We start from the raw sequence: 20359 nt of genomic DNA, 5'->3' as shown, positions 1-20359 counted from the left end.
AGGCAGAGGGAGACAGTGGGAGGAAGTCGGGGAGACAGAGAGAGGGAGTCAGGGAGACAGAGGCAGACAGACAGAGGAAGGGAGACAGAGAGAGAGGAAGAGAGAGGGAGACAGAGAGAGAGGGAGACGGAGAGAGGGAGAAAGAGAGCTAGGGAGGGAGACAGACAGAGAGAGGGAGGGCGAGATAGAGAGAGGGAGGGCGAGATAGAGAGAGGGAGGGAGAGAGAGAGATAGAGAAAGAAGTGTGTATGCCGAGTCTGGTGGCTCAGTGGATGAAGGCGTCCGCTGTAGGGGCCTGTGTTCAACCTCTTGGTCACAGTTTTTTTTGCTCTAGCCCTGACCCCTTCCCCCACCGACCCTGCCTCACCGGTGCGGCCCTCAGCCACAAACCACACTGTAAATTTGGCACCCGAGAGAAAGTTGGTGAGTACCCATGGTCTAAGAGAACCCCCAGGTAAGAAAACACTGCTGTTTTGGGAATAGGAAGGCCATACCCTGAAAATGTAAGATCTAGTAGGCCGCATCCCCAAATCCATAATATATGATTTGGAACTGTTAATTTTTAGATCAAAATCTCCCATACACTTGACGAATGAATATAAAATGGTTTGTAAGCCCCTCTCTGTCCTCGCCATCAAGACGGCATTGTTTACACATAGCAGGACAGGGAGGCCTCGCCGACCAAATCCGGGGATAATCAGCCTTGGTCTCCAGGAGAGTTTTCTGCAAATTATTAATATAGAGAATAAAAAAAAGGGGCCAATATGCAACCTTGGCGGACTCTGCTCCGTACAGGAAATGAGCGAGATACCTTCAAGTTTGACGAATAACGCACTACTGCTTTGGTGTCTTGGTGCAAATCCTAAAGAAAGGAGACCAACTCCTTATCAACCACTAGGGCTATTAGGATCTGCCATAATTTACCACTATATACGCAATCTAATGCGGATGGCAGGTCTATAAAAGTCAGGAAAATGGTACCCCTTTGAGCGACTGTATTTACTAGAGATTATAAAGAGGTTAAGAGATTGTTCAATCATAGAGTGGCCAGGGCGAAACCCATATTGGGAGTCCGACAGGATGTTATTATCAGACGCCCAGGCCGATAACCTATCCAGCAATATTCTGCCAACCACTTTTACCACAGAGTCTATCGAACAAATCAGCCTGTTATAATCAGTGCTTTCCCTATCCCCCTTTTTAAAGACTGGCAGAAGCAATATCAATCGAAGTACATTAAGGATTCATGATCTATTAATTGGCAGGTGGAATTTTGGAAACCAATCAATAAACTGAAAGTCAAAGTTCAATGTGTGCTTGAATACAGGTTGCTTCGGGCTATCGGCCTATTCATGTTTTCAAGTGCCATCAAGCCCCTGGTCATAAACTTGTGTTGTGACACATGAAGATTCTGTTATTGACTTAGTCCCATCGCTGGAGGTGCCCTGCTGCTGAGGGGACTTTCAACCATGGATCTAATAGAGAATGACTCTTTAACAGAGTCTAACTTGATGTTAGAATTTTGTATTCTGATCTCTTGTACACCCACAGCTTTGTTGTCCCGGCAGCAGACTTGTGTGACCTATCGGTCAGAATATGTACCAGGAGGATGGCATCTGAAGTACAATTCCGGAGTCTCTCCACGGTAGTGCAATGCCACTGTTTCCTATTAACCATCAAACACCAACAAGGGTGAACATTTGTATCATTAGATGACCCCAAAGTTGTGAGCAAGGCCTGGACGACATATTGTTGTTTTCATTTGCATGAATATTGATTGCTTAAACAGTCAGCTGATGAGCTCTTCTGAAAAATAGACAGACAGCGCTACTATGTGGTGGAATGTCAGAAATAAACGTCAGTGTTGAGAAATAAGCGACGTGGCAAGCCTCAGCACAAATTAACTACTGATTTCAGGAATTGTTATAAATCAAGAGAGTAATGGGGACCTTTATACATCATTACATTTGTAAATTTTTTTGCACCCTTCACATTGTAACAGTTCCTGGCATCTTTTGTGCAGAATATGAATGGCTAAAAAAAGAAGTCATATGACGCGCTTCCCCCAAAATGTACACCCTGATACGTAATGGATTCTACTAGGCGAGGTGGTTTAAGTGCTTGTGGCTGCTGTGATAAACAGGGAACAGGATAGACAAGAGTGCAATGATAGAGATCGTGGCCCGTCGGTGGGGATCGGTTGCAGCGACTGTTAAATTAATTCTCATCATTGTGAGGGATCGTATTCCAAAAGAAAAAACTGGTAGAGGCACATTTTGCATGCAACAACAAGCAGTAATGCTCTGAAGATGGTAACAATTGGTCAGTAGATCTTCCATATTAATTTAGGTCTTAGGTCAGTGCTAATAGTTAACTGGTGATTGGCTGGTAAATTATTGCATCCAGCCCTCGGGCACATGTATTTCCTGGCATTTCAATTGATGCAAGAGTTTAACAGAAGTGGTAGCTGAGGTTAATGGAAGTGATAACAGGCAGGTATTAATGAGCTGTTGTGCAACATTGATGATTGGGTCTGTAATTGTAGGCATAGTTATTTTTTTCACCATCTGCTCCACACTGAAGTTCCAATTGCCTTACCACCAAGCCCTTGTTCCTCCAAGATCTTCTCTTGGGGAAATAGTGATTAATATGCCACTACCAGCAGCTACACGTGAAGCGGAACGCTGGTCACAGCACTCCGGTAAGTACGTTTTCAGGAAAGTTAATTTAAAAAATTGACACTGCAATTTTCAAACAGTTCAATGTTAACCTATAGAGGAAAACAATAATGCGGTTTCAAGGGTATGTACCCAACTTACGGTTCCATTCTTCGTGGTTTAAGGTCAGCAGAGGGCAAGGTTCAGGTAAGCACAAAGTCTGCACCACCAGCGGCACAGAGGTGGCGGGGTGCAGAGGCCAAATTTGAAGATCGGCCCAACGTAGACTGGGGGAGCTTGAAGCCACGCTACTTGCGACAAAGTAAATTGGTTGCAGGGGCCAAGCTTCTGTGGTTAGAGCAAGCACGGGTGGCCACAAGGCAGCAACAAACATACACCACCCGCGGTACAGGGGCAGCAGGGTGCAAATACAGCATCGGGCACGCAAAGCTTTTCAACTGAAAAACTCAGTCGGACAAACATGCTGCAGGCGTCGAACTGAAGGCTGCACAAAGGAGATCAGCGACAGTCGAGGAAAGTGAAGGTCATGTAGGTCGTAGGTCATAGAGACACCATTGGTCGAGAGCCCCAAGGCCCAGGGACTGCGGGTGCAGGGGTGTCTTTGGACATCGGGTTTTCTTTCCGGAGCTGGTTGCGGTCGAGGGGAGCCTTTGGATTCAAACTGTTGGCATCGTCGGGGAATCCAGGAGGGGTCAGTCAATGCTGGACTTGGACTCAGGATCACTGGGGAACCTTTTCTAGATCGATGGCCCACCTGGATACAGGCTAGAGGCGTCTGGTGCAGTGTGGTAAGGGATCGCTGATCTGGAGGGCACCAGAGTCCATTGTGTTAGTTTCTTGTGGACAGAGCCGCTGTCCTCAGGAGTTCTAGTCTTTTTCGCAGGCTGTCCACTCAGGGGTTGTTGAGGCCGCTGACTGCAGGTCAGGCGTCGCTTCTTTGCAGGATCTTCGAGGGCTGCAGGCAGGCTGGTAGAGCTGGGGCCAAGTCAGTAGGTGTCTTCTGCACAGCGTCGTCTTCGTCTTTTTTTCTTCTTAGGTTGGCAGAAACTAGTTTCAGGGTCTAGGGGAGCCACCAAATTACTAAATTTAGTGGTGTTTAAGGGAGCGTCAGGTAGGGCCCAAAACGCACTTTACCTGGTGTGACTACACCATCAATTAAGCCATCCTCCTGTGGGAGGGGGCACGGTCCTAGCCCTGATTGGAAGAGCCCCCCCATCTTCCAGATGGCAGGGACTGAAAGGTGTTCTTCACCTCACCCCTTTCGCCTTATGGGTGGAGCTGGGTGAGGTGGGCACACCTATTCTTCCAAGATCTTCCTGCCGCTTTTACCACCCAAAGTGAGGGGGGGGGGAGCAAGGGGGTGTAAACCAGGGGCTGACATCTGTTGCTAGCAGCAGAGGCTGGGAGTCGCATTACAACGACAGCAGGCCTTTGAAGCATCCCTTTCAAGCACTGTGCCCATCCTGGGAGAGGAGGTGTAACACCTCTGCCCAGGATGTGCATTGTTTCTGGTCACAGAGAGCAGAGGCTTTTGACCAAGCTGTCCTGAAACATGTCTGGTGGTGGCCGGGTGCCTAAAGCCAGTCCGTGGCCACACCATGTTTGGTAGGTTTTTAGGGGAACCTCTGAGTAAATGTTTCAATAAATCCCACACTGGCATCAGTGTGGGCTTATTTAGAGGAGTTTGGTACCAAACATTCCTGCGTTCAGGGAATTCATATGGTGTTGGGGAACTCCAGTTTCCAGCTCATTAACTCTCTATGGCTTACCTGGCACTTACAATATCTAAGAATGGACTTCAATCCCTCCAATACACCTGTCATTAGGTGTGCATGGGAGTTTATCTCGTATAGATTATATATTTTGCAGAGTGGATCTGCTATCCCTGTGTAGAGGTGGGACAACTCCCTAGAGGTATCTCTGAGCATTCTCCAGTCGTAGTTACATATGGAGATAGTCCCACGGACATTAGACATGAGATGGTGCTTAATCCCTGGTATTTGCGACTCCCCACGATTCGGGAAGGGCTAATTCAGATGACAGAAAATTACTTAAAGAAAACATGGGTTCAGTGGAGTCAGCCTCCATGTTGTGGGAGGCATATAACACAGTGGTTAGGGGGCAGGAAGTATCCATGGTTGCTGGATATACGAAAGAAAAGCAAAAACAGCGGCTTACCCTAGATGGTGAAATAGCCCAATTGGAGGAAGAACAAGTGATTTCAGTATCCCCCGAACTCAAACAAAAATTACTCCTTAAGCAGAAGAAATATAGAGATATCGCTGAAGAGGCGGCTAAGGCTCCCTAGGGAATAAAGCAAGCAAGCTTCTAACGTGGCTGGACCGGTGTGAGCTGGCCTCTAGGTGGATATTTGAAATTGTGACGGAGGGTGGGGACCAATTTAAGGACTGCATTGCGGGGGGTCTTTGCAGAACACTTTAAAGTAATATACGAACCTGCATGTAAATCTTCAGGGGAAGAGGCAAGAGAGCTGTTATCTACCCTTAGACTCCCGGCGTTAGATGATGCGGAGATGAAGGAGCTTGAGCTCGACTTGACCAGAGACGAGGTTACCAAGGCAATTGGTGCCTTACAATGGGGAAAGGCGATGGTACCGTGTGGTCTTCGATTGAACTATTTAAAATGAATGCATCTACCGTAGCCCCATATTTAATAGACACGTATGAAGAAAGTGTTGTTCAAGGTATCCTCCCTGAAACACAAAGATTGGCGAATGTGGTTGTGATCCCAAAACAGGGCAAACCTCCAGAATGGTGTGGTTCATACTGGCCGATATAGTTATTGAATTCAGAGGTGAAAATACTGGCAAAAAGCTTGGCCACGCGATGGTCGCCCTGCTCCATAAATTGATCCATCCCGACCAGTCCGGCTTCATGCCGGGCAGAAATACGGTGCTCAATCTACGAAGACTCCATGGGGTCTTAGGCAGGGCTAGGACTATACAAGAAGATGCAGTAATCATGTCCCTAGATGCCAAAATGGCATTTGATTTGATAGAATGGCCCTATCTGTTTGCAGCGTTAGAAAGGTACGGATTTGGCCCGAAGTTTCTGTCATGGGTGCGGCTCCTGTATTCGGAGCCCCTAGCAAGAGTGACTGTGAACGGGGGCCGTTCAGCAACCTTGCCTTGCATAGGGGAACACAGCAGGAATGTCCACGCTCCCCGTTGTTATTTGCTTTGGTTCTTGAACCGTTGGCAATCTGGATCAGTGGTTCAAACTAGACAATAGACTGGGCAGATAGAATCTCGTTCTAAGCAGATGATATCTTACTGTATTTGGCTCTGCCCCATTTTTCCAAACACAGAATACTCCACATATTCACCCTGTTCCAGAAATATTCAGGCTATACAATAAATTGGGATAAGTCCCTTATATACATTCTTTCTCGGGAGGATCTTCGGCTACCCGCACAGTGCGGTGCTAGAATTGTCACAGAAGGTTTTCACTACTTGGGGATCTATGTTACGACGGACCCTGTGGCCTTTTAAGATAATTTGGCCCCACCGCTGCGCTGTCTACACACTGACGTACGACACTGGAAGTCACTGCCACTCACGTTATTGGGCAGAGCAGCCTTATATAAAATTATGGCTTTGCCTCGATCTGTTTACGCATTACAGAATACGCCCTTCCCTGTCCCACCCAAAAAATTTCAGGCTGTGGAGTCAAGAGGTCCGGACCCTTCTTTGGAACAACGGTATTCCCCATATCTCCTTGACTAAACTCACAAAGAGCTGGTACGATGGTGGAATTGCACTTCCAGCACTCAGGAGTTACTACTGGGCCCCAATTAGCGGTCACTAACCACTGGGTACATTGGGCAGCAAATGAACCCGCTTATAGAATGGATAGGTACAATAGGACAGCTGGCTCTTATTAACGGGAGCTGTATGGAGGAAGGAGAAATGCCCCAATATATACTCCGACCGCAACCACAGTTGCTTTGTGGTATGCAGCGACTTCTGCCTTGGGTTGGAAAAACAAGATTACCCTAGCCACCCCCCTCTTTGAGTCTGACAGATTGGGGCTCCTGGCACATAGCCTGGGATTTTGTAAGTGGGACCTCATTGGGCTTTCAAAAGTAGGTGACTTATGGGCGAGAGGTAAAGTGGTCCCCTTTAGTGAATTTCAAAGAAACTATGATCTAAATCCAAGGGAAACTTTCCAATACCTGCAAGTTCGTAATGCGTTGTATAAGGCGGTGCCCAAGGGCAAGGATCTCCCAGCAGCTTGATGATCATCTGAAAGACAAGGTAATCTCCCTGACCTACAGAAAGATTTTAATAATTCCCCAGACGCCTTGGTGAACATCCATTCTAAGTGGGTGGAAGATGTGGGAGACCTAGATGATGAGTGGCAGGAAGCGCTGACCTCCCCTCAGGAGGTCGCATTGCGATCTAGATTTAAACTAATCCAACTTAAGCTCCTACTTGAGTTTACTATACTGGTGTAGCATTGGTCAAGATGGGTATTTTAAGCTCCCCACAATGTCCCAGGGGTTGTGGCCAAGGGAGCACGTATCTACATCAGTAGTGGGAATTGCCGACCCCACATTTAACTTGGAAGAAAATAACCTAACAAATGTGGGAGGTTTGCAGGACAAGTATGGAAGTAACCCCCCGGCTCTGCCTCCTCAACATATGGGATGCGACAGACTTGACGGCTATAGAAAAGATCTGGGTTTCCCTGGGAAATGTAGTTGCAAAACGTAACATAACTAGAGCTTGGAAGGGAGACAAGGCACCCAAACTCCGGGACTGGAAAGCTGATATGGACGGGTGTATGCAGACGGAGAGGGTGATCTACGATGGAAGGGGTTGCCCCCGAAAATGGACCAAGATCTGGGGGGACTGGAACAAAGCGAGGAGAATGCTATGTGTACCATTTCTTGATCCCTCTATACAGGAATGAATAACTCTGTGAAATTATTGGTCATAATGTAAATTGGTGATATGTAATGGTAATGTTGGAATGTACTGATAAAATGATGATGGTTAAGGTACTACTGCACGATGTCACTTTATCATACGATGTCATAAGTTTGTTTTTCTTATTCAATAAAAAGAATTTATGTTATAGTGCACCCTGCCTTAGGGCTCTAAGGCCTGCTAGAGGAGTGACTTACCTATACCATAGGCAGTGCTAGTTGATTTGGCACACAGGCATGTAACATGTTGACTTTGTTGTTTTGTCTGAACCAGGTAATGCATGCTGCAGTGGCAGTCTGTATGGCCTAGGTGAGGGTCTTTAGGGAATCCTCTTCAACCCCAGTGCCCTAGGTACCCAGGTACCATTTACTAGGGACTTACAAAGGGCCAATTGTGGAACATTTTTAGGGAAGAAGCACTGGCACAGGATAACTGGTTGGCAGGGACCATATGCACTGCAGTTGAAACCACGTCAAATACCATGCAAAACGTGGGGCTAACCATGTCAAAAGAGCCCCCATAGGTATAGAGCAGGTGAATGCAGCACATCACAAGACCACATACATTCAGTGAAAAAAACACAAATAAAAGTTAGTTATGGTTAACAAACAATTCTTAAAACTCTGTGAAACTTGCCAATTACAGTACACACACCATAACTCGCATCACCCACCATTCTCAGTACACCAGCCTACAAGGTTGGCTGAGGTAGGGAGGCCCTATAATATCATGGGTAGAGGTGGGTGGAGAAGGTTCTGACGAGGAGAATCAATTAATATCCCCAGGAGGAACAGATTCAAACACCATGCTGAAACAGTGCTTGTTTTTAATGAAAAAAAACAGAATGGCATTGAAATACTCTGTAAAGGGCCATCAGTAATGTCTTTTTTCACTTATATCATCGCTGGGAGTAGGTGTCGAAGCTGGAATGGGGGCCTCCAAATAACCTTCAAAGTCCATCCTTCTATTACTGATGGTTGATAACCTAGAGGTTAGTTTTAGACTTTAAGAAAGACCTGCCTGTCAATATAATGTTGGATATCATCTATATGAGTGCATTTTTAAAAGGGATAAAACAAAAAGAACTCTAATGTTTGACTTTCTAAATATGTTCAAAGCAGCCAATTTTATACAATAATTGTGCAAATTAGGTTTGTTACTCTGGGAGGCCCAAAGAATCTTTCTTACATGGTGGAGCGGATATGGAACAGCATTAAAAGCTTTGAAGACCATAGCCTTACTCTTTTGTCCAGATTGACACCTCATTGGCCCACCCTACATGCAATGCCAAACACGCACCTTGATCTTCTGTTGGTACACATAGTCATCATTGGCATACTCCTTGTACAGGACTGAGAGCTCCAACCGATCTGAAACCAGCGGGTTCTGAACAGCTATCTGCAATGAGAAGAGATTAGTGAGTCACAGAAAAGGGAAATGTCCTACAGTGTTTGCTTTACATCTCCTTGTCCCACCAGAATATGTCAGACTGTAAAAGGGGTCCAGGAAAAACAGAGACATGAGCCGTTGAGAAGAGGGTTAGGGCTCTCAGCTGAACCTGCCAGTCAGCATACTGCTTGTCCCGATCCTGCCCTAGTTTCAGTGTCTTAAGGAGAGCCCATCTTTTGGCTAAGCAGCTCCTTCTAGTTAGGAGTATTTAGTATAGAGAGAATTATTTTAAGGTTTCACTTCTTGCAGACAGGATGGCCCATGAACGGGCTGGTATCCCAATAAAACAAAGGGTGAGAGTGAGCGGCAGGGAGATCCCTACTCAAAACCAAGGCAACAGTGGTGGTGGTGGAATCTGTACACAAACAGAACACTTAAGTGAGTGTGGGAGGACACTACTTATTGACAACAACAGAGCTTGAGGGCCATTCTTGTAGTTAACTCAGGGACAACCTCTGCACATGGATGGACTTGGTCAATAAGTCATTTTGTAAACTCTTCTGTTAATCCCTTAATCTTTTTGCCATGTGCTTCTATATGGGTGGGTGAGACAACTCTAACAGGTTTCACAAATATGGGTAAATGGAGGTCAGATGGATGCAAATGGCAGCGCAGCAGCCTCTCAAACGACTCCTTGAGATCTTCAAACTTTCCCTACCTGAAGTTCACCATGGTAGGTGGATAAATATGTAAAATATTACACTTAAGTTCACAATGATATCAATGCCCCTGGGGTCAGGTGTTCCACCCCATACCCATCTGTTCAAGCAGCTTATTGTTACCCAAGTCTATTGTGGCCAGCTAAGCATTTTTGTGGGCCAAAGTGACCCCTATGGCTTGGAGTGGGAAATGAGAAGCAAAACTGCATTCCCAGTTACTATGCCTTTTTTGGAGAGTACTATAAAGAATTTGCCAATCTTCGGAATGATTCACCATGGAGAGGAGTATTTAGACACAATGGGGGCTGAGGTATAAACAATCTGCCCAGCCAGGCAGAGTACATTGGAAGGGAATATTCAAATTCAGCTAGAATCACTGGCTAATCTCTGAGAATATTTCTGGCCCACAAACCATTACATCGACATCACTCTCCCTAGAACACGATCTTGCACTAAAACATGACATTCTACTCCACCAATGTCTGTGGGACTGATGTTGCTTACCTCATGCTGAATGCGGTCCTGCTGCGCCATAATTGCTTCATCGTATGCCAAGCAATTCACACCTAAAAAAAATAAGGTAAAAAAAGTGACGAAGGAACATAATTAAAATATGCGATTATTTGCAGTACACAAGATATGTCCCATTAAATTGGTGCTGAGGCTTGGATTACAGATCATAAGGATAAAATTAGCCTTTCGGCTGCAAACATGTGTCACGGTCATCCCAAAGCCAACAATGGAAAAGACTACTATAACTGAAAGAACCTAAATCTTGGATCTTGTAATAAAAGCACTTTGTCCGGATACATGTACAGCAGAAAGTGCATTGTCTGTTGTCATAACAAATCCCCAAGCAGCCTCCCACCATCCATTGATTGTCTTCAACAGACATGTCACATCCACCAGAAGCCCAACTGGAGGTCACTACCCCTCTTCCCTGCCTCCAAGACCATCATGGGAACAAATAAAACACAGACGGTGGCTACATGCCCTGTGCTAGTAAGTGAGCAATGTGTCCTCCCCCAAATGAAATCACAATGTACATCTTTCTCCATGGTAACAACAAGAATTTAGTTTTGACCTGGCCTACTACTTCAGGGAAATGTCCTGCAGAAAGGACGATCACTGGTTGCTCAATCGCAAGCTCGCATTAGGAGAACGCATCTCACAAATCCATGAAGTTGAGATAACATGCAATGAAAACTATATTCCCTGCCCGAAATGCTTCTATCATATCTAACACCAGCATACACCCTCAGAGTCCAATCCACACAGGCAACTCCTAAGCCACGCACTACCTCCACTACTGCTGTAACCCAATAGGTACCTTATATACATCTTCAACTCTTCAGCCTATCCTCACCACATTTACCCCCCCCACTCAACTACCACAGGCACTTTAAGTGCCAACCCCTAGAATGCGTATTCTACTCCTTACCCCAGTACACAACACCAACACCAGAGGTTTAGAGGAACATAATTCAGGACGGCATAAGACAGGAAGCAGGAGATTCCCAGCAGTATTGAATACATTACCATTGTGCACATGGAGATATTATATTCAGTGGAAAAACGTATTTTTTCTCCTTTGTATTACTTATACTAAGATAAAATTGTCTATATAAATAAAAAACAATAACAAATATTTTTTTATCTAACAATTGGGTGGATATATACTGTTTATGTAAACCCTAGGTCCACATTTGTAGCCAATTTCCTAAATGTTTTGTTTACAACTAACAAACCAATTTTGTAATTGATACAGTAATTTGACTTACAAAATATGTTATCAGTAATGTGATAAAGGCAGTGAACTCTCTATATGATAGTGCACATTTTGGTCTACCAAGAGGGTGTAGCTCGCATAGGTTTTATGGGAAAGGCATTTAGAATGGAAGGGGAAACCTGAGGGCGCATTCCACGCTGAAACGATTTGTCGAACGCCATTGTGTTTTATCACATCGGGATGATTTGAAAGTCGTCCTTAAGCTACAAAAGGGGTAGTATCATTGGAGGAGATTGTTTGAATGATATTACATACCAGGGTACTGATCAGGAATTGGGGACGCTCCCCACGTGTTTTGGGGATATCGCATTGTTTGGTTACATTTATACCTCATACTCCTGAGGATTAATCAGTCGGCACCTATTAAGTGAATACTTTACAACCATTATATTGACATGTGAGTGCGTAAGCCGGACCATTTTTTGGACTTATTTTATGTCATCAACAAACCAGAACCTGCAAAGGGAGTCAAAGGCACTTACCCGGAAAAAGCGAAGCACTGCTGTTGGCTGGAGTGGCATCTGACAAATGCCATTCGGAATTGTTTGCCAGCTTTCTACTTGGAGAGGTGGGGGCCTGACCTCAGGAGGATGACAAGAACGGACCGACCCCTGTGTCAGGACAAAGCTCAGTGGAAGTGTCCACCTCAGGTGGGCTAACCAGCCTTCAGGACCTTGAGCCAATTGTGAGATCACAGTGGGCAAGTTCCAGACTACTTGTGCATGATGCGGTTGCCAGGAGCATGTTGATGAGGTAGACGGAAGAAGAAAGGGCATTAAGAGACCATAGACTATGGTATGAAATAAATCACAAGCACCCTAGGCACAAAATAAAGGCCAAAGAGTTTGAAAAGTGGCTCTGAATCATCTCAAAACCAATACTTAATTTCAGAGAGACGTCCTTACATTTCGAGTGCCTGGACTTTAAGCTGCCTACAAGGAACTATGCTGATCTAAGACACTTCCTGAGCAAATTATCACAGACAATCGGGCTACCAGCTTACTGAAAAAACCTATGCACCTCAAACAAAGACAGGGAATGCTTGGTCTGTAAATGGTGTTGGGCTTGAAAGCAGAATGCCCTAGGTGGTGCAACGCATAGTCATGCAGATCAATCCTTTACATTCCAAAATGGTGGCACAAAAAGAAATTAGAGGAGTTAAGAAATATTTTGGGAAATGAAAGAACTTAAGCGGTCAGTTGTTTAATCCAAGTGCCTTGAATGCCTTTTACACATGTGTAGTATGGGTATTGTAGTATGCTTATTGTATATATTATTCTCTGGTGGAACTTATCTATGTCATGAGTGGAGATTCTAGAGTGTGAGCACGTAAGCAGTCACTTGCTGTGCTGCTATGTAGGGAAGCAGTCATGGGTCCTTTCCAAGAATAAATCTTTAACTGAAGACATCCAGTGTTCCAAGACCTCTTATTTCTTGCCTTGATTTACATTTTTATGGCGCAGAGCGAGTGTGGAGATTCTGGAACCCACCGACATTACCATAATTGCAAGCAACACTATTCACTATAATTTGCAAAAGTACATTTGGAAACTTTTCACTCTTCAGTGCTCCCATCTAGCCATTCGTATATATAGACTTGTGAGACTGTTTCTTTCTGGGAGTTTGGCTGCAGCACTGTTGTATATTTGGGGAACAGCAGTTGCTGAGGGATCGTTCAATTGGTGCACCTGCCGTTAACCTTTGCCAGCACGAGTGTGACCATATTCTATATGCGACGCTAATTTCCGAATGCAAGCTCTATTTTAATTGATGCACTCACCAAGGAGATGCATTCTTCATTCCTGTTGCATGTTGAGACATTCTGACGTGCTGGTGGCAAACGTTGCGACATGTGATTCAAGCCCTACTTTCCTTCAAAAGCACATGTTCACTAGCAGTTACATGGTTTCGTCTGTGACAGGCACACCAATTTCGCCTGTTTACACACTGTGACAGTACCACAAAACGACCCTCGGCTTACTGGAAACAGCTCAAGTTCATCAGCGGGTACGTGCGTGCGTGCATCAATTCAACTGTGACAGGCACGCATATCTCGCCTGTTTACACACTGTGACAGGCTTTTTATTGTGTATTTATTTGAATATTCTTCAGCATTTCACCAGTAAGACATGGGAGGGATACATCTCTAGCTCTTTCTTTATCTCTCTCTATATATCTCTCTCTCTTTCTATCTCTCTCTCTCTACATCTCTCTCTCTTTCTGTATCTCTCTCTCTCTCTCGCTCTCTCTATATATATATATATATATATATATATATCCCTATATATATCTCCCTCTCTATATCTCCCTCTCTCTATATATCCATATCTCTCTCTATATATCTTTCTGTCTCTCTCTCTCCTTATATCTCTCTCATATATATATATATATATATATATATATCCCTATATCTCCCTCTCTCTCTCTCTCTATATATATATCCCTCTCTCTCCGTCTATATATATCTTTCTCTCTCTGTCTCTATATATCTTTCCAAATATATCTCCCTCTCTTTATATCACTATCTATATATATGTATATCTTTCTCCCTATATCTCTCTCCCCTATATAGCACTCTCCCTATATATCTCTCTCTTTCTATATATATCTCTCTTTCTATATCTCTGGAGATCTATCTATCTATCTATATCTATCTATCTATCTATCTATCTATATCTATATCTATATCTATATCTATATATATATATATATATATATATATATATATATAGATAGATTTCAGTAAAACATGTCTGCATTTGACCAAGAATGACCTGCCAGTATGTTTTCTATGTTCACTATGTCTTAACACTACCCTCTCATGTGACGACTATCATCCAATCACTGGCAGTATATAATGGTGTATCTCTCATTACAACATTGTCATGTGAACAAGGCTCTTGCGAGCCGAAACGTCATGAGACTGAACCTTCACCTCAATTAAAAATTTGGAGAACTTTACTTGGTCCTTGTCCGTTAAATTCCTTCCTGGCTGGGGCTGATCCAGAGCGTGAGAAGAGTGACGGTGTGTTCGATATTCCAGCCGTGTTGTTTCCGGACCGGCTTTTACACGGGACCCTTCTTGGATTTGGACGACGCCTGAACCGGAAACAGTTTCCTGAACTTTGTTCTGGAAGTAGTAACTCCGGAAGGAGTAAGGCGCCTGACCCCCACCAGCCGAGAGAGTTTGACGCTGCTAAACTGAAGTTTTGGTTGAATCATTCCGCTGCCTTGTGGTCCGGACGATTGGTGATCCGATAATTCCCAGACGAGATCAAGTAAGCGCGCAATTTGGCATGGTGGGAGAGAAGCTTTAGTGCACGGCTGATTACACTACAGGATATTTTATCCGAGTCAGTGGAAACGCCGTTTTATTGTTGGAGGTATTGCAGGGATGTCTAGTGACAATGTTCGGGATCGGGAGACATTGGCAGCCACGATGTTCTCCGACAGCACCCCCCTCCCTGTTGACATCAGAGGGAGGAGTAATAATGATGCTAGTGGCAGCGGCAACAGTGCAATGAAGGATCTATTCAAAACGCTTGAAAAGAACTCCCGCCTGGAACAGTCAAAATGGTGGGAATCCAAATCTCTACAAAGTTATATAGAGGTAAATCGCATACCACAAGGTCTCCGCATATTGACAGCCCGAACATACGAGGACCCTAACCCTGAGCTTATGAGGGAATGGGCTGAATGCAATTTGGACGCATCACGACGAAATCTTGATCAAGTATGCTGACATCGATAGGGCTAAGTTACTGAGCGAGATAGCTAATATCCAGGAAGAACTGGAAAGTATGGGAGATGAGGAGGAGCGGACACTTCTATCTAAAGCTATGAATGAGCGCCTTAAGAAGGAGGAAGCCAAGATCACAGAAAGGAAGGCTTATAAATTTGCAAGAGACCGTAATGACTATGAGTTGGGCCAAATATTTACGTTTTCACGCAAATATGATTCTCTCCGCAAAGGAGCAGCCAAACCGCCGCCACCTAAAACTAAGACCCCTCGCCAGAAACAGACGCAATCTGACTCTACAAACTCCTCCAACTCCATCTTTAGCTCAGACATTGAAACTGGATCTGATACTGACCGCCGCAAGCAAGTACAAGCGGAAGGCGGACCCAAACCCTCTCCTGGCCAAGAAATGGCTTTTTTATGCCAGGAGAGATTAAAATCGCTGAGGCCGCGGGCACAACCAGGTCAAGCCGCAAATGGGCAAATTACCGGAGGCGCAAAAGAAGCAGGGCGGCAAAGAGGAGGTTTCCAGAGGAAAAGAAGGGGACGAGGACGGGGGCAGGGAGCTGCTGCCGCACAGGAATAGTGGGGAACAGTAACCGCACCATCGTTAACCTCACATCATTGAAGTTAACATCAAAAGAAGAAGAAATCCTTAAACTAGGATTAACCTATGCTTCCCCATGTAACTTTAACTATTCAGCCACACGATGTGACGTGTACAAAGCAGTACGCAAACTTAAACTACGAAAATTCTACGCCTTGAAAGATAGAGCTAGAAATCATGTATTTCAGACAATGAACACGGATAGTGATACAACGAATGCCACTCCAGAGACAAAAATTATTACTGAACTGTGGGAAACAGAAGGGATTGGATATGAAAGCACTTTGAATGATGATGGTAAAACATTTGATGAAAGGGGCAATAGAATTTCAACAGAAACCCAATTCAGGCCACCTTCTGTATTTGTACCAATTTTACCAAGAGACAACATTGATATCTTCCACGAGAGTGTGGTGGGGGACTTAAAACAACTACATGGTGAAACTGCTAGGAAAAAGTGGCAATACAATGGCCGTGCTCAGCAATATGAAGCTCTAACAAAACGACTATCCAAGGATAAGGAAATCATTGTGAGAGGAAGTGATAAAGGGGGCAATGTGGTCCTTATGTCTACGACCAATTATGATCAAGAAGCCTACGCTCAACTCAATGACCGGACATGCTATGAGCGTGTTCAACTTCAGGTATTGACTTCAGTCAAAACAGGCTACCATCAAAAGTTGGCCAAATGGAAGGCATCTAAACTTATTAACGAGGCAGAGTACAAATATCTAAAAACTGAACACCCAATCACGCCTATTTTGTACTTTCTCCCCAAGGTGCATAAAGACCCCCTACACCCACCGGGCAGACCGATAATTTCTGCTAGGGGCAGTCTTTTGGAGCACACCTCTGTATATATTGACTATTTTTTGCAGGGGTATGTGCGAAAATCTGGATTCTTTTTTAAAAGACACCGGGGATTTCTTAACTAAAATCATGGACATTGAATGGGTGGCGGGTGATTGGCTAATCGCCTTGGATGTAACAGCGCTGTATACCAGCATCTCACATTCTGATGGTCTTGCAGCTGTGGAACATTACCTATCAAGAAGAGGCCCTGAATTTGAAGAACATAATAGAATGTTGTTGATTATGCTCCGATTTTGCCTTGCAAACAATCTGTTCCTGTTCAATCATCAATTATATCGCCAACTTCAGGGGGTGGCTATGGGGGCCAGCTTCTCCCCGAGCTTTACGTGCCTACACATGGGGGCTTGGGAGGAGTTGGTCCTCAGGCACAACTACCATAGTATCATTAGCAACAATTTGATTGCATGGTACCGGTATATTGATGATTTGATGATAATTTGGAGGGGTGGCAAGGAGGAGGCTTTAAGCTTTATTGAGAGTATAAATGAAAACAATCTCAACCTCAATTTTACAGCTACCCTTAGCCAGGAATCTATCACTTTCCTTGACACTGAAGTGTATATTCACAATGGTCACCTTGAAAGTAGAATTCATCGTAAATTGACTGCAGGAAATAGTATTCTTCATGCTGCCAGTGCACACCCGGCACATTTAATATCAAGCATCCCCTATGGGGAGATGCTTCGTCTACGCCGAGTGTGCAGTAACCCCTTAGATCTCAAGCTGGCTCAAAAGGAGAGTATGATGCGTTTTTTGGAAAGAGGTTACTCTGAACAGACGGTTCGCAAAGCCATAGAAAAATCTATGACACGAACTAGGGAGGACCTCCTGGTTAAAACTTTGGATCAAACAGCAGTTGGAGCTGTGGAGGCTAAGAGTAGGATGGATGCGGAAAAGAATAACTTTCGCATTAGAACGGGTTTCAGTAGGCAACACCATGAAATATATAAAATCATGAACAGACACTGGCCTCTAGTGACCCGGGACTCTATAATTGGTTCTTCTCTACCTAAGAAAGTTTCCCTCACTTTCAGTAAGGCTCCTTCACTACGTGACAAAATAGTTGATACCAGTCCAGAACCCTTCAACAAAACGTCTTGGTGGCAACAAAACAAAGGATTTTATCGCTGTAAGACCTGTAAGGCATGCGTCCATGGGGAAAATACAAAAACCTTCATGGACGGTTTCACTGACCATCCTCATACCATCACACAGGTTTTGACCTGCAAGACCGAGTTTGCGGTCTATGTTCTACAATGCCCCTGTCTACTGAGGTATGTAGGTAGTACGAAACATGCTGTACATAAGCGCATCTTACAGCACTTACGTGCGATCACCAATGGTGATAACACATACCCAGTGGCTCGACATTTCAGGGAGGCCCACCAGAGCAACAACACCTTGCTGAAATACTGGGTGATTGATTCAGTACTAGCCAGTAGGAGGGGTGGGGACAGAGAGAGCAAGTTGAGGAGGCTTGAGACTAAATACATCCTTTTGCTTAATACCAAGAGTCCTGGGGGATTAAATGTGACAGAAGACCTCTATACATGCTTACCCTAATGACTAATACATGAGTACACTATTGATATCAGCCAACTCAGGACGGCAGCACACCCAAATTTTCCTTGGCGACTACAATCTCCACTGGAATGACAGCAATGACGCAGTGGTAAACAGCCTCAAAAGCTTTCTCAACGCATTTGATCTCAACCAAATATGCAATAACCCGACCCATAAGAGAGGTTCAACCCTTGACCTTATCATCTCCAAAGAGGGCGCTATTCAACTGGAATCAATCCAACCTTGTGACTGGTCAGATCACTACATTGTCTCCTTCCTCATCAAGGAAAAAATCAGACTTAACTCAGTTCAACCCCCTAAGCACAAAGTGTGGAAAAGAGACTTGAAGAAACTCAATCCAAACTCCCTACCGCCGAACAGCTGCAATCGCCTACTTCCCCCTCCCGGCGTATCAGACGTTCATCTTCTGACTGACTACTATCTCAATACTATGTCCACAATAATCAATGAGGCGGCGCCCATGCAACTGAAAAGAGTCTCGTCCAAGAAGACTTCCAACCCATGGTATGACGGTAGCCTCAATGAGGATAGACGAGCCATGCGAATGGCAGAGCGCACCTGGAGATCAGCCCCTTCTGCAGTGCACCTAAAAAGTCTAAAGATACAGAGAAACGCCTACTTCAGGAAAATAAAGCGCTCAAAAAGAAACTTCTTCAGCCTCCAACTCGCCCAAGCTAAAAACCGTCCAAAAAAACTGTTTGAGTTAGTCAGAACACAATGCAAAGAGCAACCCCAGACACCCAGCCCTATGGGCGATACTCCTTCCTGCGAAGACTTCTCTGCCTTCTTTATCCAAAAAACTGAGAGAATAAGAAGCGATCTCCTCAATGACGCTATCCTGTACTCCAACCCCCGACACACAGCAGTGCCTCAACCAAAGAACAATGCTACTTGGTCAGCCTTTGACACCTACTCCGAAGAGGAAATTGGCAGACTGCTCAACACCTTGAAACCTTCCAATCACCTCTCCGACCCCCTTCCTGCTAACGCTGTAAAGGACTTTTCTCCTTGGCTTCTCCCACTCTGGTCAAAGATTATCAATAGCTCTCTTCAACAAGGATCCATCCCCAACGCCCTCAAAGTAGGGCAAGTCACTCCGCTACTGAAAAAACCAACAGCAGACCCCACTGATCTAAACAATTACCGCCCTATTACAAACATTCCCACTCTCGCTAAACTGCTGGAAAAATGTGTACAGCAACAACTGACTAAACACATAGATAAGTTTGATCTCCTAAACGCTCATCAGTCAGGCTTCCGAGCAGGGCACAGCACCGAAACTGCCATGACTCACATAGTGGACGATGCCCTCCAAATCCTAGACCAAAACGACACCTGCCTCCTCATCCTTCTGGATCTCTCCGCAGCATTCGATACAGTTAAACATGAGAACTTACTCGAACTGTTAAACACAAGAATGGGCATATCTGGGACTGTTCTAAAGTGGTTCACCTCATTCCTACACAACCGGACACAAAGATTCAAAAGCAACAACCTGCTGTCCTCTTCGGTACCTGTATCGCTAGGCGTCCCTCAAGGATCCTCCCTCTCCCCAACACTGTTCAACCTAGTTATGGAACCTCTCACTACGTTGCTACAGGCATCTAATGTGCACTTTCACATGTATGCCGACGACACCCAACTTTATCTCAAAATACAATCTCCCAAGGACATCATGCTTCTGAACACCACAATCAGAAACACCCAATCCTGGCTTTCTGAGAATCACCTCAAACTCAATGCTCTGAAGACCGAGTTCCTCCTGATCTCACCTCCCGCTAAAATATCCACGGCTCAAACATGGCTTAAGCATTTAACGGCTCTAAATGTACAGCCCATCGTAGTTGACTCCGCAAAATCTTTAGGCATAACACTGGACACCAATCTCAACATGCAGCAGCACATCAGCAAGGCAACCAAAGGAGCGAACTTTCAAATCAATACCCTGAGGAAATTCAAACCCTTCCTTCCTGCCAAAGACTTCCAAACTGCAGTACAATCTATAGTCATCCCGCACATAGATTACGGTA

At 44.8% G+C, this 20359-nt stretch overlaps 1 protein-coding gene across 1 annotated transcript in view; it reads right to left on the bottom strand.

Moving 5' to 3' along the window:
• OTUB1 (OTU deubiquitinase, ubiquitin aldehyde binding 1) overlaps positions 1-20359 on the bottom strand; it is a 114254-nt gene that overhangs the window by 55827 nt on the left and 38068 nt on the right. The window contains exons 2-3 of the mRNA XM_078660547.1: positions 10242-10303; positions 8929-9027 (exon numbers count right to left, since the gene is read on the bottom strand). Coding sequence (XP_078516673.1) covers positions 8929-9027; positions 10242-10303 — 161 coding nt within the window. The remainder of the gene's footprint in view (positions 1-8928; positions 9028-10241; positions 10304-20359) is intronic.

Source organism: Lissotriton helveticus, chromosome 9 (assembly GCF_964261635.1).
Source record: "Lissotriton helveticus chromosome 9, aLisHel1.1, whole genome shotgun sequence".
Classification (NCBI taxonomy): Eukaryota; Metazoa; Chordata; class Amphibia; order Caudata; family Salamandridae; genus Lissotriton; species Lissotriton helveticus.
This window is presented reverse-complemented; position numbering and strand designations above follow the sequence as displayed.